This window comes from Macrobrachium nipponense, chromosome 31 (genome assembly GCF_015104395.2).
Source record: "Macrobrachium nipponense isolate FS-2020 chromosome 31, ASM1510439v2, whole genome shotgun sequence".
NCBI classification, from domain to species: Eukaryota; Metazoa; Arthropoda; class Malacostraca; order Decapoda; family Palaemonidae; genus Macrobrachium; species Macrobrachium nipponense.
In genome coordinates this window covers 12,346,059-12,363,130 of record NC_061093.1, presented here as the reverse complement: position 1 = coordinate 12,363,130, position 17,072 = coordinate 12,346,059, and the positions used below count along the sequence as shown (strand labels likewise).

Genomic DNA, 17,072 nt, shown 5'->3' with positions numbered 1-17,072 from the left:
TTGACTTATATCTAATCTTATTTGGAAAGAGAGTTGTGGAAGCCTGCGAGATGTCTTCGTCATAGATCTCTTCGCAAGATGGAAGACGAACATGCTGCTTCTATACTGCTTCCTTATTCTCGAACCAAGAAAGGTAGCAATATATGCCATTTTTTAGTTTAAAAGGGGAATAAACTTTAGTCTTTTTTCCCCTAGATTATACATTCTTAATGGATATTAAGATACATGGGCGTCAAAGGAAGAGAGAATGATACTTTATGCCTCATTTTGGTGTTAGAGAGATTGGATTCACAGAGGTCACGTTCTTCTCACAGCATGTTTTAGAAGTCTGTTCCAAGAAAGTTTGGATTTTCGATCATCATCTATTATAAATAGACCTTAACAACCTCTCCACTCTGAGTCTGTCTGCGTGCAGACTGACCAGAAGTGGACATGAATGAGAGGATTTTTCAAGGTGAATGACAATAGTCATGGCCAGGACAGAATTGCTGCAGATCGTGCTTGATGGAAGAGGAAACTGTCCTCTTCCGATATCTCTGTGAACCACATATAGGTTTTTTTTTTCTTCCTTTTCAGAGGGAAGAATCACCTTTGTATATATCTGCTATCAAAGAGGCAGTAAAAGGCTATACTCTGTCTATACAAGGGGAATTAGAGATAGCAGAGGATTAAGATCTTCGGGATCTTATACAATTCCTCAATACAACAAGAGTAGGATATCATGTACTTCGAATGGGATCTTTTGTGGCCTCAGATTCCGTGTTCCGACAAGATGGAACTGCTCCTCATCAAACTTCTTTGAGAAATTTTATGAGGGAATTCTTTGTTTCTCTTGGCCCTAAACGACCAAGAAGACAAGTGAATTTTTTGTGCATTGGAATCTCGCATCATTTTCAATGGAGACTCGACAATGGGTTCTTGCCAGCATAGTATGTCTGGCAAAAGAACTAAAACCCTCTATTCCTGACTCAACGCTTTCAGATAGAAGTTTCGTTGCCCAGGCAGGGTACTTACGTTTTCACCTACAGAAGAAGAGATGGTTTAAACGTTATGCCTTCAAAGTCTTTGGGATGCGATGAGGGCTCGAAATGCTTCCCAGAAGGTATTCAGAGGGATACAATGAAGAGCTAGAAATCAGGAGTCCTCCCAATTTCAGCTCGGAGTCTCCTTCAACTTCCAAGCTCCTTCCCTTCCTTCAGACAAGGATAGGGAAGATTCTGCAACGAGGAACTTCATCAACAAGTAAGAAGAGATCTTGTAGCAACGGAAGGATTCAAGAAGGATCCTCCTCGGAGGAAGACTCTTATCTCTTGTACTGTCAGATGTCCTATCGTCTAATGGATGTAGTTTACCACAATCATCTCCCCTGGCGGAGAGGCCAAAAGCTCAAAGTGGAAGAATTTCTTCCACCCTTCTCCAATCTCCTGATAAACTATTGTGGAGGTTCAGGACTTTCGGACAATGTAGCGCCAACCAGGCGCCAAATGCCAAAACAGGCGTAAAAAACGCCAGAGGCAGACAGTTTCAAGGAACACTGTCATTGTCTGATGAAGAGAAGAGGGGGCCTCCAACCTAGCGCAGATGCGCTAGAGGCGAACAAATCGGACAGATAAGTGTCCGATGTGGACATCGCCAGACATCCTCGAGACTCTACCAAGCTCGAAGCTCCAGCAAGTGGAGAGGAGTCAGCCAGGCGCCAAGCGCCAAATAGTGCCAGTCTGGAGACAGGCGCGAAGCTACTTCCAGGCTCAAGGTGCCAGCCAGGAGTCAGGCGAAAAGCGCCTTCCAGGACTAGGTGCCAACCAAGCGCGAGATGCCAGGCAGGCGCCAGGCAGACGCAAGGCTCCAAGCGCCAAATAATACCAAGCGTCAGACGCCAGGCAGGCGCGAGGCTCCAGCCAGGCACGAGGCACCAGCCAGGCTCTAGGCTTCATCCACAGGAGATCCATTTCAAAGAAAGCCTTGGTCTTCCTTGAAACAAGTGTGATCGCTAAAGCACTTCATGAGTAACTTGATGATTCCTTCAAACAGCTGAGAATTAAAAGCGCATGAAGTGCGAGCTTTTATGAATTCTTGTTCTTTCCATAACAATATGTCATCAGGACATATTAGCTGTCACTTACGGGAGATGCAACTCTGTGTTGACTTCCCATTACATGAAGGAGGTCAAGTTGACCTATGAGAGATCCTTCTCTCTTGGTTATACGTGTCTAAGGATACTTTGCTGGGATAGGGAGCCGACACTGATCCTTAACTAAGTGAGTTAATTTTTATTTTAACATAGTATTTTTACTTTGGGTTGTTTGAAAGGAGTTTGGGGATAACTCTTTTCAAATTAAGCACAAACCCTCGTGTTAGGATCAGGTGATCGGGATCGGTGTTGTGCTCCTTAATTATGCCACTAGGCATAGGTATATTGTCGTGTAAGTGGATAAGACTCCAGTGACAATTGCCATCAGGTTCTGTCGAGTAAGTGGATAAGACCCCATTGACAGTCCTCACAAGAGCTCTCAACCATAGGTCACATCCTCGCTGAGGCTCTTGAGACAAAGCAGGTTCCTAGCAATAGCTAGGAAGTCAACCCTTCGTCTAAACACATAGGAACCAAGGTTTTATTTGTATATTGCCTACAACGTACAGTGGTACCTCGAGATACGAAATTAATCCGTTCCGAGACGGCCTTCGTATCATGATTTTATCGTATCTTGGAACACATTTTACATGTAAAATGGCTAATCCGTTCCAAGCCCTCCAAAAACACCCCAGTAAATTACATTTCCAGGCCTAAAACACATGTTCTAGGGTTACGACGGAAGAAATATGAATCCAAAAAGGCAAAATACTGTACATACTTGAGTAATATTCAACTGCATGCAATGTTCAACCCCATTTTTACTGCATATATTAGGACTTTAGCATATGTCCCTTAGCAATAAGCCTAGCCTATGTTAGCGGTTGCTACTGTAGCCTAGTCTATGATTCTGACATCTAAACCTAAGAGCTAAAAGCTTAGAATATGCCACTAAAATGTATAAATAATCAGTATGTACTCATTTCAAATAAATATTAATTAATCATTAACTATAATACACAAACAAACAAAAAACAAACCTTCCAATCGATTGTTTACATTCAGCTCTTACCCGTCTTACGAGAATCGAATGAGCGCCAAGCAATCATTTTTCCTAGCACACAGTAAGCCATAAATTGTCATTAGTATCTCTCTTCAACTAATGAAACCACCAAACAGTATAATAACCATTCATTTCTATTCTTTATTCTATCTTTACCTAATGGAGATACCGAGTTACTGACAGCTATAATGAAACATACGTATACGTAACGTAATAATAAAAAAGAAGAAGAATTCTAAAAATTACGTATTTGTTGACAGTCTGATTTATTTTATATTTTATGATATCTAATTCACAATTTTTTTTATTAAATGTATTGCATGTACTCATTTCAAATAATTATTAAGTAACCATTAACTATAATAAACAAACAAAAGAAAAACTTCCAAACGTCTGTTTACATCCAGCACTTACGAGTATTGAACGATCGCCAAGCAATCACTTTTACACAGTAAGCCATAAATTTTCATTATCTCTCTTCAACTACTGAAACTACCAAACAGTATAATAACCATTCATTTCTATTCTTTATTCTATCTTTACCTAATGTTTTTTTTTTATTAAATGTATTGCATGAATAAGTTTTTCAATTTACAGCAACCTTTTACCAATAGAATACTTAAAGCAGAAGGGGTAGAGGCTGACCAATAGGAGAGCAGGACCTTATGGGGTGACTAGCATCAGGAACCAATGGAAGAGTGGGAGGATGGTGGCGAGTTTACTCAGTTGGCAGCGCGGGAGTTTTAAAATTGTTCTCGGTGGTCCGGGCAAATCTCGGGAATTTACAGCAACAACCTTTCGTATCTTGAAAACTTTTTGTATGTAGAGCAGTAAAATTTTTCGCATTGGCTTTCGTATCTCGAGTTTTTCGTGAGTAGAGCCTTTCGTATCTCGAGGTACTACTGTATGTTGTTTACCTGTCTAATCAGTGAATAGCTGTCTCTTACCCTCCACCAAAGGGTGCCAATCAGCTAAGTATATATCTGTCAGGGAAGTTGGATGTATGAAAATGATATTGTTATTGTACAATAAAGTTTCATACATACTTACCTGGCAGATATATACGATTAATGGCCCACCCAGCCTCCCTGCAGGAGACAGGTGGAAGAGAAAATCTGGTTCTAGAAGGTAATGGTTCCTATTCCTGCCACCCAGCGGCGGGACGGTAGATCACCTGACCTACCTACCTGTAGCGTGTGCCGCGAAATTCGAATTTCTGTCAGGGACGACGGAGTCTATAGCTAAGTATATATCTGCCAGGTAAGTATGTATGAAACTTTATTGTACAATAACAATATCATATTGCATTTATACTTGGACTTCCTGAATAATTGAAATATTGTACATTTGTTTCACTACCTCATTCGATTCATGTGTCCAGCATTCTGTAGGTTTTCTTCTCCTTTCTTCAACTGCTCCTGAACTGTGCCTTTTCATACGTGCCACAAATTGATGTGAAACTAGTGATTATATAACAAATCATATGTAAAATTGTCTTTTAGTTGTAAAAGGGAAATTACCAAGTTGCCTTTCTTCATCAGGTGTTTGTAATTTTATTGTTCCAACTGCAGTTCAGATTGCGTATATGAGTTCTGGTATAAAGACTCATAAAATGAATTGATGAAGCCACCCTAGAACTGTGATGGCAATTAATTTCCATTGTATAGACTGTAAATTGTTTGTCTTTTTTAATAATTTTTTTTTTCACACATATGCTGAACTACAAATGTGACTGTTACTTGTGTTTTCTCTGGAGCCTCCCTTTCTATTAGAAATAGCATGATTTTGGACAAATATATGGACAAATCAATATATTTATTTACATATACTGTATCCCCACCTGTAACTAAGACTACTACATAAGTTTATTTGTGATTTTTTTTACTGTATAAAAAGACGAAAAACTAGTACCTCTTGAGTAACATCCAAGTAAACCACTGTTGTAATGGTAACTTGTGCTTAAGTTCTTGTTATGTTCTTACTATAGACATTTCCTCATTTAAGATCCTGAAACTTCCAATTTTATTGTAGTGTCTTACCGAACAATTATACAGCCGTGATTTCCATGAGCGGCAGGAGACTAAATTCAAATTTAGCGCGTAGGCGTCGCCAACACTGGTGGTGATGACGTCATCTCCCTCCACTCGCGGGAGAACCAGGTACAACTGCCCAGGTGAATCCAATTCTTTTCCGGTGAACATCGGTGGTCGGTGCGGTTGGATGACTTTGCTTCGCTTTTTTCTAGTGGATTTGATCTTCGGAATTGGTGAAGTACTCTTTTTTGGCGTTGTTGTTTATTTGAATACTATTTAGGCGTTGCCATGTCGGATTCTAGTCCGTCGGGAGTTAGGTTTTGCATCTCAGGATGTAAAACTAGGCTATCCAAATTAGAGTATGATTCTCACACTAAATGTGTTAAGTGTAGGGGACAGGTTTGTTCAGCAGATCGAACATGTAATGAGTGTAGTGATTGGACTGATTCTCAATGGAAGTTTTTTAGTTCATACTCGGAGAAATTAGCGAAAGACAGAATTAGGAAAGCAGCGCTTAGGGAAAGTAAGCTTAGCTCTGCTTCTTCTTGCGATGCAACTGTTCCTTCTGTTTCTCCTCAAATTGTTATGTCTCCTTTAACTACACCTCCTATTCCTCCTACTAATCCCACTTCTCCGGCTTCCCGTGTAGTTTCTTCCGACACCATTGCCAGTCTTGAATCGAGGTTCGATCAGAAATTTTCGGTACTAGCGGATACGGTTATGCAACTTGGTAATTCGGTTAAGACTTTTTTGGAGAAAGCGGTTTCAGGTAAGAGTGTAGTTGAGGGTGCGTCTGTCTGTCCTGACACGTCTCCTAGACAAAGGTCACTGTCCAGCTCCCCCGCACCGGGGAGAAGACATACCGGAAGTCCAAGGGAGTCGATCGGGAGTTGCCCACAGACAGGCGCCTCTCTTGTTGAACCTGTTGTGCCTCAACAGGACTCAGTTAAGCGCTGGAAAGGTGTTGCGGTTAGACGCCTTTCGACTGATTCAAGCGATTCGTCTCCGATTGCGCGGCACTCTTGGCGAGATTCGCCCGTTTCGCATCCCTTAAAGAGGCGTTCAGGCGCCAATTCTTCGCCGCCTCCAGTCAAGCAGTATAAGGAGCCTGAGAGTAGTGTTGCGCCACGGCCATTAGCGGCTCGTTTTTCGCCTCAATCTGTTCCTTTTTCGGCTCCATCTACTAGTAGAGATTGTGGTAGAGCTGTAGCTAGCCGTTCTAAGGGTGTTTCATTAGGCGCTTTCTCGTCTGTTGCGCCTGTTTCGCCTCGAATTTCGGCGGCTCCGAGCTAGGCGCAAGTAGTTATTCCGCCTCCTGCTGAACATTTAGGCTCTTCCAAGCCTCCGTTAACTGTTTTTGATTCGTCTCTGGCGCCTTTGCGCAAGCAGTTAGAGATGTTAACCAACTGGATGAATGAGTCCAAGGGTGATTCGAAGCCTTCAGATCCGGTTGTAGTCCCGTCTACTTCTTCGGCGGTATCGGAAAATGAGGAAGAGGTAGAGGAGGAGGATTCACATCACCTTTCGTGTTATTCACGTCTCCTTAGGTTTCTTCTGGTATCTTATCCAGATTATTTTGAGAAAGCGGCTCCGCGCTCCCCAACTTCGACTTTTTTGATGAGGAGGAAAACTTCAGACCCTCTCCTCCCAAAACTTGTTCTATCTAAAGCGGTTAGACATTCGTTGAAAGAGACGGAGAAATGGATGTCTATGAAAAGAGACTTAGGGAAGGCGCTGTTTGCTTACCCTCCCTCTAAGTTGCTTCGTAAGAGGTATAGGTTTTATGTAACTGGGGAAGCTCCTTCTCTGGGAGTTTCTGCCTCCTCCCAGGGAGACTTCTCCAGTTTAATCGACTCCTCTAGAAGATCTGCTTTCGCCGCAGCAAAAGTTTTCTTTACAGCGCCTGAGTTGGACCACGTTGTAAAGAACCAATTTAAACTTTTGGAAGTATTTAGCTTCCTTGATTGAACTATTGGCGCTTTAGCGGCCAAGATCGAAGACTGTCCTTCTCTTTCACAGGATTTAGTGGAGGATTGGATTGGTGTTCTGTCCTGTGCGGACAAATCCATTAGGGATGGATGTGATGAGTTAGCTTCGCTCATCGCCTTTGGTACCCTTAAGAAAAGGCAACTTTGGTGCTCCTTTGCTTCTAAAGGGGTTACTTCCCAACAGAAGTCGGCTCTCTTGTTTGCTCCTTTTGTGAAAGATAACCTCTTTCCAGACGATGTAGTGCTGTCAATTTCGTCGGCACTAGATAAGAAATCTACTTCGTATTTGCTGGCACAGTCTACTAAGAGACCTAAAGCTCCTTTGGAGACTGTTCCTTCTGTTTCCCCTCAGGCCCAAGCGCCTTTTCGAGGGAGAAAACCCAAGCGCTTCTTTCGGCTGAAATCGAATTTGCGACCTTAGTCAAAGACCTCGGCCAAGGTTAACAAACCTTCCAAATGAAAGCTCGGTTCTTCATGCACCAGTGGGAGGCAGGCTGGCTCTGTTTTGGGAGGAATGCGAAAACAGAGGAGCAGAAGCCTGGGTAGTGCAAGTACTCAAGTTTGGCTACCGTATTCCTCTCATTTCACCTCCCTCGCTCTCACTTGTGCCAATTCCATTCCAGGCATACTCTCCGGGCTCAGACAAATTTCTGGCGCTAGCCGCGGAAGTGGAAGCGCTCATTCTCAAAGAAGCTATAGAACAGATAGAAGGGGAATTTCCTCCAGGCTTTTACAATCGCCTTTTTGTAGTTCCCAAGTCATCAGGGGGCTGGAGGCCGGTTTTGGAAGTGAGCGCCCTGAACTTGCATGTCCAGAAAACAAAATTTCATATGGAGACCACTCGGTCGGTTCTGGAGTCCATCAGACAGGGGGATTGGATGGTTTCTCTGGACATGCAAGACGCTTATTTTCACATTCCGATTCATCACGAATCTCGGAAGTACCTGAGGTTCATGTTCGAAGGCAAGGTGTTTCAGTTTCGGGCGCTTTGATTCGGACTGGCGACCGCTCCTCAAGTTTTCACCAGGGTTCTATCCCCGATAGGAAGCTGGCTGCACATATTAGGAGTAAGAATCTCCCTCTATCTGGACGATTGGCTTCTCCGGTCGGAATCAGAGAGTCGGTGCATGAAGGACCTTGGAACAACTCTGGATCTTGCCAGAAAGTTAGGAATTCTGGTCAACAAACAGAAGTCCCAGTTGGTTCCATCTCAGAGCATCCTTTATTTGGGGACGACTCTGAATGCTCAAGTTTTTTGGGCTTTTCTGTCCCCGAAGAGGGTCCAAAGCTGTCTGGAGATAGTTCAGGAGTTCTTGGACAAAAAGGTAAGTTCTGCCAATCAGTGGATGAGGCTCCTGGGCAAATTGACGTCAGTGGAGAAATTTGTGACGTTGGGAAGACTGCACATGAGACCGCTGCAGTTTTTTTCTGAGAGCCTCTTGGTGCAGGAAGACGCAACCGGACTCGATTACCTTTCCTGTCACAGACCAAATAAAAGAGGACCTTAGGTGGTGGCTGTCTCGGGCAAGATTGGAAGAAGGGTTAGATTTAAGACCCATCCTCCCGAACCTACAGTTCTTTTCCGACGCATCGGACACAGGTTGGGGAGCCCTGCTGGGAAATCAACGTGCTTCAGGAGCTTGGTCGGAGAAGGAGAAGTAGTTCCACATAAATGTAAAGGAACTTTTAGCAATTTTCCTGGGGCTCAGACAGTTTCGGAACTTAGTAGAAGGTCAGGTAGTGGCAGTACATTCCGACAACTCCACGGCTCTCTCGTACGTGCGGAAACAGGGGGGGGACTCAGTCTTTCTCTCTGTACGAAGTGGCCAAGGATCTCCTCCTGTGGACAAACGAAGCAAATGTTCAGCTAGTCCCGAGATTTGTTCCGGGAAAGATGAACGTCCTGGCGGACGAGCTAAGCCGTCAACAGCAAGTGTTACCTCTGGAGTGGACTTTGGACGACAAAATTTGTCAGAAACTTTGGCGCCTTTGGGGACGACCGTCCATAGACCTGTTCGCGACATCAAGGAACAACCGTCTTCCTCTCTTTTGTTCTCCAGTTCCAGATCCTCTAGCTTGGTCGGTGGACGCAATGCTGTTGGATTGGTCGGGTCTGGAAGCTTATGCATTCCCTCCGTTCGGTCTAATAAGAGAGGTGCTGAACAAGTTCATGTCACACAGCAATGTAACACTGACGTTAATCGCTCCCTTTTGGCCCAGGAAAGAGTGGTTCCCGGACCTTCTCCAGTTGTTAGTAGACTTCCCCAGGCTTCTTCCTCCAGAGAAGTGGCTTCTCAAACAACCTCACTTCAAAAGGTTCCACCAAAACCTGTCCGCTCTAGCTCTGACAGGCTTCAGACTGTCCGAAATCTTGTCAGAGCGAAAGGGTTTTCAAGAAGAGCTGCAGAAGCTATCGCTCGTTGTAGGAGAGAGTCTTCTAACAAACTCTATCAAGGGAAGTGGAGAATCTTCAGAGAGTGGTGTAGAGGTGCTAAAGTCTCTACTTCTGCGACCTCTTTAACGGAGATAGCAGATTTTCTTCTATTTCTTAGAGAGTCTAAGAAACTGGCTCCTTCTACGATCAGAGGATATAGAGCCATGCTTTCTTCGGTTTTTCGACATTGGGGTTTGGATATTTCCTCCAATGCAGATCTGTCGGACCTCATTAGGTCTTTCGAAACCACTAAGCTCCCTCAGGATTCAGTGGCTTGGAACTTAGATGTGGTGCTTAAGTTCCTCATGGGGCCACCGTTTGAGCCCTTGAAGTCGGCTTCACTCAGGAACTTGACTAAAAAGACTCTTTTTCTTATTGCAATAGCTTCTGCAAAGCATGTCAGCGAATTGCATGCTTTAGACAAAAGAGTCGGTTTCTCTCAAGGCAATGCTGTGTTTTCAGTATCTTTGACCTTTCTAGCCAAAAACGAGAATCCGTCTAGTCCTTGGCCAAGGAGTTTTGTGGTTAGAAACTTATCTGATTTGGTTGGACATGAGGAAGAAGAAAGGCTCTTATGTCCAGTCAGGGCAATTAAGCAGTATCTTCTTGCCACTAAGGAGGTTAGAGGCCAATCTTCTAAGCTCTGGACCTCGGGTTCAAAATCCCTCTCGTCCTCTTTCTAAGAATGCTATATCGTTCTTTATTAGAGAGCTTATCAGGGAAGCTCACTCGCAGTCCGAGAACGACAATCTTTCCGTTCTGAGAGTTAAAGCTCACGAGGTTAGAGCAGTGGCAACTTCTTTAGCATTTAGAAAGAATTTATCTTTAGCTTCGATTCTTCAGAGTACGTTCTGGAGATCGAATTCGGTTTTTGCGAGCCATTATCTCGAAGAGATAGAAACGGTTTTCGAGAATTGTAGAACGTTAGGTCCGGTGGCGGTTTCTGGCATGGTGTTGGGAGAAACGGCACAGGGGTCGTCACCTCTATGCTAACTTTTCACCTTGAAATAGGTTGTCGAGTTCAAGGGAAGCTGGGGGTACTGAGTACCTGGGATACTCACCAGTCTGTTAGGTCAGATTTTATAATGGTTGGGTATATATGTTTTTAAATCTGGTGTTGGTGACAAATGTTTTGTATGATTGAATTGCTGGTCTTAGCCCAGGGCAAGGGCAATCTTTGTTGTTACTATCCTCCGTCAGTCAGCCTTGACTCGCTTGAACTACGGAAGGATTCCACTCCTGTAGAGGCTAACTTTGGTCAAATTCCAATTCCTCTACAATAGTAAGAAGAGCACCGACCAGAGGCAGTAACAGTCTGCTGTAGCTGTCTTACAAGGTAAGGTACAACAGACACCTCGAGTGTTTACTGGTATTGTAATAAATGTAACCCATTTAGAAATACTAGTGGTCCACTGAATCCCACCTTCCCATAAATGTGTAATCAGCTGTATAATTGTTCGGTAAGACACTACAATAAAAATGAAATTTTCATTAGTAAAATGAAGTTTTATTGTATACTTACCGAACAATTATACAGCCGTGATTTCCACGAGCGGCAGGAGACTAAATTCAAATTTAGCGCGTAGGCGTCGCCAACACTGGTGGTGATGACGTCATCTCCCTCCACTCGCAGGAGAACCAGGTACAACTGCCCAGGTGAATTCAATTCTTTCTGCCCGTCCGTCCACCTAAGGGGAGGAGGGTGGGTATAATCATAATTGTTCGGTAAGTATACAATAAAACTTCATTTTACTAATGAAAATTTCATATTTTTCCAGAATTAAATTCAGAACCCATGGATACTGGTTCGGATGAAGGTGAAGATGACAAAAGCAAAATGAAAACCTTGGGTGTTAAGTTGCCAGCAGCCCCACCAGGAAAATGTGCACCACATTTACAGGTACATAATTTTGGGGGTAACCTTACATTTCCAGTTCTTATGCAGTATTCAGAGATATTTACTTTTAAAAGTAAGACAGTAATAATAGAAGTTAACATTTGTATAATGTAAGACTACAATTACAATGAGAACCTTTGACTACATAACAGCAGCACTTTAGTTATGTTTTTCATCCTTATTTAGAAAAAGTATTTTTTTATTTTAATTCAGTCTTCTTGTGATGGAAGTTTTTTTTCATTCTTTCCATTCAAAGTTATCAATAAATTTTCAGTTGTGTCCCCTTCTTGGAAAGCACTGGAACCTTCAAGTGGTGACCTATTATTGGTGCTAAGTTTTCCTTACCCTCCTTATGAGCCTTCACTTCAGTCCTTTTAATGTATAATGGACTTTTTCAGTTTTTATTACAGTAAACTGCTTTTTTTCCAACAATTGCAACTTTTTAGTAAAGTAAGATCATTCATATCATAGATTGGAGTTTGATAGATTTCCCACTGTCACATGAGCATGATTCCCTGGTAACTGGATGCCACTTCACCCTTGACCATCTCATTACTCTTGTGAAATGAAAAACCTCTAGAGAAGTTTCTCATTGGTCTTTAAAAGCAATTCTTCCATCTACAGTTTCTCTCTACTCCAAAACTTAATTGTTCATATATGAAACAAACCCTCGGTCTTAACATTAAGATAAATCTAGCGCCAGCTGGAAACCAGTAAAGTTAACAAAATTGTGCATGCAAGGGACTATTGGCATCTGTGCTTGATCACGAGATATGTAAAAGACCACCTGCATACCCCTTGGCAACCAGTGACCACACCCGTTACTCTTTTTACCGCCTTTAAGAGAGGACGTAGTTTTTTTTTTTTTTTTTTTTTAATCTGGTTTAGTTTGCCCTTTTTCTTTTCTTTCTGGCTTTCAGCGTGGGTTTTTGGCTGTTTGTATTGTGTGGTCGAATATTAGATACTTTTATTTCCCCTGTGAGGGTTTCTTTGAGATCTAGTAAAGGTGCGTCCACACGGTCAAACAAAGTGCAACGGACAAACATTTTTACCAATTAACAGTGGGAAGCAGAAAGGCTCGCTGATGACGTCATCAGCGAGCTCCAAGAGGTGTACTGGACACTGCCCATGTTCATAGTATCAGAATTTTAGACACTGTCTGTGAGACACGAAAGCATACGATGATATGGTAGGGACATAATTACATGTGTCTGTGCATTCAAAATTACATGCAAATATACTCTGTTATTTGAGTTAAAGGTGGGCAAGAAACAACAGTCATAGTTTCTCTTTATCACAGGTTTAGAAACAGTATTCATGAACAGCTTTACATGTATGTGTACCAGCCCGAGAAGAGCCGTTGTTAGGCTCAGAGGTCTGGACAAACTAATCCTTTATAATGATGAGTTACATATGTGTAAAGATGATCTCTTTTTACCTGACGGGTCGCCCTTCAAGTTGAGTGATGTCCAAGTTGCCAAACTCCAAGCACTAGTGTCTTTTCAGATACAGATGACACATGTCTATATGCTCAATAGTAGGCCTGTCCTTCACATTATGCATGTCATTTTTATTACCTTCACATTATGCATGTATTTTTTATTACCTGTCTTTAACTTGTCACAAACAAGCATTGCTTACCTTTAAGTATGGTTTGGCACATATCAGGAATGATTGCAGACAGACTGCTTTGATAATCTTGTCCTGTATTGAAGGGAACTGTAGGAGCACACGTTGGAAAGGTAGATCAACGTTGCCTCTAGACATGCTTCAGGTGAAATGCTCTCTCATACAAGTATCTTGCTTTGTTATAAAAGGTTTCACCTTCTCCAGTAAGACATAAAAGGCATTTGGGTCCACCTGCATGTAGTTTGTGAAGTCTGATTCATAACCAATTAACAATTCATGTAAAATGGTTGCATGGCCTCCCCCTGTCACTTCATTTCTGCAACCAATCCTTGCACCATTCCCTTCTTGTCACCTTGTCTTTGCATAGTACAGCAATTATCATGCTGCATAGTGCAATTTTCTTGCAACAACCACCTGATGCCCAAGTCTACACACTGACTTGAATAACTGTGTTTTGCCAGCAGACATCACCTTCGAACCTTATCTACCAGTTTTTGCCTTGTGAGCAGAGTAAAAACAGTGGTATACAATGTCATCAGGTACCACTATTTTTTGCCTGATATACTTCCATCATTTCAACGCTTATGACGTCCTGCTTCGCCTATGATATGGTAACAGTGTTTGTCCGTCGGACATTGTTTGACCATGTTTAGGGTACCCTTAGAAACAAGGAAGTGTCCAGGCATCAGCAGCTTTCTTGACGATTCCTAACTTCGGGCTCCTAACTTCAGTGTATGAGGACCCTCATCCAATGTGTAGTAGGTGCAGAGAGAACATGCATTGCGGCCCCTGTATTCACGTTCTCTGGATTTGCGGACTCGCCCATTCACAGCTTTTTCTTTGGAACCTATCTAAAAATTATTCGTGGGAGAACTCGCCCATTCGCGAGTTTCTCTAAGGAACATATCTAAAATTATTCATAATATGTGTACAGTGGGCAACCTGTATTCGCGGACTCACGGATTCACCGATTTCTCTCTGGACTATATCTACCCATTATTTGCTGGAAATTCGCCTATTCGCCGGGTTTTCCAATGAAAATAATCACTGATTAACCCTCTTATGCCGATTGGACGTATTAAACGTTGAGATAAATTGTCTCCCGGGTGCCGATTGGACGTATTAAACGTCGTCATAAAAATGTTTTTTAAAAATTTGCGGAAAAATACTAATAGGCCTACCAGGCGAAAACTTTTGAATCACACGCCTTGGGGGATGCTGGGAGCTCACGGATCAAGGCGTTTTGTTTACAATCGTTACGCAGGCGCGAATTTCTTTCTTATCGCACTAAAAAGTATCAGTGACACATCTCAGAAATTATTTCGTCGCTTTGACATAATTTTTGCACCATTTTAAATTAGCCATTACATGGAGTATTATATATGGAAATGTGTGCAATTTCATGTAGAATACAACAAAAAAATACTCATGATTGTAGCTTTTATCAGTTTTGAAATATTTTCATATAAATAACGATAAGTGCCAAAATTTCAACCTTCGTTCAACTTTGACTCTACCGAAATGGTCGAAAAATGCAATTGTAAGCTAAAACTCTTATATTCTAGTAATATTCAATCACTTACCTTCATTTTGCAACAAATTGGACGTCTCTAGCACAATACGTATTTCGATATATGGTGAATTTATGAAAAAACTTTTTCCTTACGTCGTAATGTTTGCACCATTTTAAATTTGCCATTACATAAAGTTTTATATATGGAAATGTGCACAATTTCATGCACAATACAACTAAAAACAACTCATGGTTGTAGCTTTTATCAGTTTTGAAATATTTTCATATAAATAACGATAAGTGCCAAAATTTCAACCTTCAGTCAACTTTGACTCTACCGAAATGGTCGAAAAACGCAATTTTAAGCTAAAACTCTTATATTCTAGTAATATTCAATCATTTATCTTAATTTTTGCAACAAATTGGAAGTCTCTAGCACAATATTTCGATTTATGGTGAATTTATGAAAAAAAAACATTTTTTCCTCACGTATGCGTGGTAACTTCCGAAAAAAATCAAAATTTTTTTGTGCGATTTTCGTAATGTTTGCACCATTTTAATTTAGCCGTTACATAAAGTTTTATATATGAAAATGTGCGCAATTTCATGTAGAAAACAACTAAAAATGATTGAAGGTTGTAGCACTTCTCATTTTCAAAATATTTGCATATAAATCACAATAAATAGAAAAAAAACCACGTTTGGTCAACTTTGACTCTAGCGAAATAGTCGAAAAATGCAATTGTAAGCTAAAACTCTTAAAGTCTAGTAATATTCAGTCATTTTTCTTCATTTTGAAATAAATTCAAAGTCACTAGCACAATATTTAGATTTATGGTGAATTAAAAAAAAAACTTTCCTTCCTTCCGCGCGCGGATTCTCCGCCGCAAATCTCCGAAATGTGTACTTCACATTCTTGTTATATTTGCTCTGTTTCATATTAGGCGTTTCATAGAGTTTTATATATGAAAATGTGTGCAATTTTGTGTAGAATACAACAAAAAATAATTGAAGGTTGTAGCTTTTCTCATTTTCTAAATATTTGCATATAAAAAAAATATATTTAAAAAATTCGACATTTGGTCAACTTTAACTTGTCCGAAATGGTCAAAAACTGCAATTTTTAACCAAAACTCTTACAGTATAGTAATATTCAATCATTTATCTTCATTTTGAAACAAATTGGAAGTCTCTAGAACAATATTTAGATTTATGGTGAATTTTTGAAAAATACATTTTTTTATGTCCATGCATTACGAATTCCTGCATCATTTTGTGATAATATTTTCTCTATGTTGCTTTGATCGTTTTAAAATGTGTTATATACCAAATGATACCAAAATGATCGCAATTTAGTGTGCAAAACAATGAAAAAAAATTAACTCGTTAGCTTTAATCGTTTTGCTCACAGTGCGATTTGAATACAATTATTTATGAAATTTTTTTTTTTTGCTATCATATATTGCATTATTTATATATGATAATGATATTTTTTTCATTTCTGATGGTTGCATACCAAACTTCAGGCAATGACAAAATAAGGAGCCAAAAATGAACTCTTAATCTTGAAAACTAAGCGCGCTGTGATTTTTTGAAAAAAATATTTTTTTCGCTTTGGCGCTCACTCCGAGACCCCCTCGGCGTACAGGAGACGATTTTTATTATACCCCTTCGGCGTAAGAGGGTTAATGTATTTTGATGTTATTTTCATGACTAAATAAATATTTATGATAAAAATGATTTACTGATTTTCAGATATTAATATTGATTAATACTACTTTATTAGTAAGTTTAATAAGATTAAATGATATCACATAATAAAAATAATAATTTCTCTCTCTCTCTCTCTCTCTCTCTCTCTCTCTCTCTCTCTCTCTCTCTCTCTCTCTCTCTTAGAGATGTATGTTTTTTGTATGATAAATAAACGATTTACTATTTTCAAATATTAATATTAATGTAAACAGCAATAATATCAATTCATTGAAGAAAATACTATAGTAATTAGTAAGATTTTAGTTTATGAATTAAAAAATGATGTAAGAATTAATGAAATCCCAGTCTTCTCTTTCTAACTCTTTCTAAGTACTAAAGCTGTCAAATATATCAAGTAATGTGACAGGAGGGGGAAGAGCTGTTGTATTGTTGCCACTAAGTGTTCATGTAATTCTCTCTCTCTCTCTCTCTCTCTCTCTCTCTCTCTCTCTCTCTCCTTGTACTGAGATGAGAGAATTTTTATAGTACGTGTACTTTATGTTTATTAATACTTTCACATAATAATAATAATAATAATAATATAACTGTAATTACAAAATTCATATGTGATAGTATTTTAAATAAATACAATAATCTGTCCATTTCACTCTTTTAAATAAAGATAACTCTCTCTCTCTCTTTTGCCACACAAGATATGTATGTCATAGTGGTAACTCTCTCCCTGTTTCGCT

The 17,072-nt window shown here is 40.5% G+C and overlaps 1 protein-coding gene across 3 annotated transcripts in view; it reads left to right on the top strand.

The window, feature by feature from the left end:
• LOC135206637 (SAP30-binding protein-like) overlaps positions 1 to 17,072 on the top strand; it is a 142,614-nt gene that overhangs the window by 56,408 nt on the left and 69,134 nt on the right. For all 3 annotated transcript variants that reach the window (XM_064237987.1, XM_064237986.1, XM_064237988.1), the window contains exon 4: positions 11,368 to 11,489. In XM_064237987.1, the coding sequence (XP_064094057.1) occupies positions 11,368 to 11,489 (122 nt within the window). The remainder of the gene's footprint in view (positions 1 to 11,367; positions 11,490 to 17,072) is intronic.